General features: G+C 62.6%; 1 protein-coding gene across 1 annotated transcript in view; it reads right to left on the bottom strand.

Moving 5' to 3' along the window:
- Positions 1-274: 274 nt before the first annotated feature.
- Positions 275-1,204, bottom strand: part of EPHX2 (epoxide hydrolase 2, cytoplasmic) — a gene marked incomplete at both ends in the record, with an annotated part of 1,821 nt that continues 891 nt past the window's right edge. The window contains 3 exons of the mRNA XM_010294472.1: positions 275-349; positions 496-618; positions 742-932. Of these exons, the coding sequence (XP_010292774.1) occupies positions 275-349; positions 496-618; positions 742-932 (389 nt within the window). The remainder of the gene's footprint in view (positions 350-495; positions 619-741; positions 933-1,204) is intronic.

Raw genomic sequence — 1,204 nt, 5'->3', positions numbered from 1 at the left:
CAGGCGTGGGAGCCCACCACCCCCTCCAGCCCGGCATCCAGGAGCCACACGCGCACGTTTTAGCCCCTGGGGTGGATGGAGAAGACCTGAATGTTGGGGGCAGCTCAGCATCCCCCCCAGCGCACCCCACGCAGGAGGGTGGACAACCCAACAAGCCACCCCTCGGCTGGCACATCCTTGGCACGGGGCCCAACACCCTCCCCAGGACCTCCCCCGCCCAAGCCCTGCCAAGCCCAGGGACACCTTGTCACTGAAGCAGCCCCCTCCACCCTACCCGGATGGGCACGTATCCGTGGGTCACATCAGATGGATCACAGGCAGTCGGCAGCGGCTCTTCTTGGGTGAGAAGCTGTGGGGTGAGGAGCACAGGGTGAGCTCCTGAGCGAGCCTGGAGCTCCATGGGACATCCCCACCACGCTGCTGCTGGTGGGACAGCCATGCGTTTCAGGCGGACAGGGATCCCCAGGAGAGCCGACCCAGACGACCACTACGTGCCTGGACACCCGAGAGCTCCTCCAGCTCCTTCAGGACGGTTTCAGTGTCCCTGACAAGTATGGTGGCCATTCCCATCTCCTGGGCCGGCTTCAAGTTCTCCCCGATGTCATCCAGAAAGATGACCTGGAGATACACCAGCGAGAGCCAGGCTCAGCACTCTGGGGAAGGGTGGCCACTGGCTTTGGCCAAGGACTTTGGGTGCTTGGAAGGACGCTCCGTGCCCTGTTTTTGGGGTGATGGTCGTACCTCCTGAGGTTTCGCCTGCAGAGCATCCAGGGCGTAGGTGTAGATCTGGGGATCCGGCTTCTGCGCTCCGAGCCGGCAGGACTCGATCACCAGGTCGAAGTGGCGACGCAGCAGGTTCATCAGCGTGGCCGTGAAGAGCCGCCCGGCGCTGTCATCCACCCAGTTGTTGGTGAGGACGCAGGTCTGAAATCCTAGGGAAGCGAGGAGCGGGGAGCGCTGGTTTTCCCACTCCGGTTCTCCCACAAGCGTTGGATTTCACCTCTCCTCCCCAGCCATGTTTCTCAGACGTTCCCAGTCCAAAATCTCCCATGTCTCCTGTCTAGACCAGGACACCCCAGCAGGAGATAGAAGGGTGTTCCGCAGGGGCTTATGCCCAATTGGTACTTCCAGGAAAGCAAGGCTCGACCCACCGAATGCAAGCGGGCAGTGAGCCGGAGCTTGGGCACACCGAGCCCACGCGGAC

This window comes from Phaethon lepturus, unplaced genomic scaffold (genome assembly GCF_000687285.1).
Source record: "Phaethon lepturus isolate BGI_N335 unplaced genomic scaffold, ASM68728v1 scaffold19739, whole genome shotgun sequence".
NCBI lineage: Eukaryota > Metazoa > Chordata > Aves > Phaethontiformes > Phaethontidae > Phaethon > Phaethon lepturus.
The sequence above is the reverse complement of the archived record's forward strand: the minus strand, read 5'-3'. Positions and strand labels throughout refer to the sequence as shown.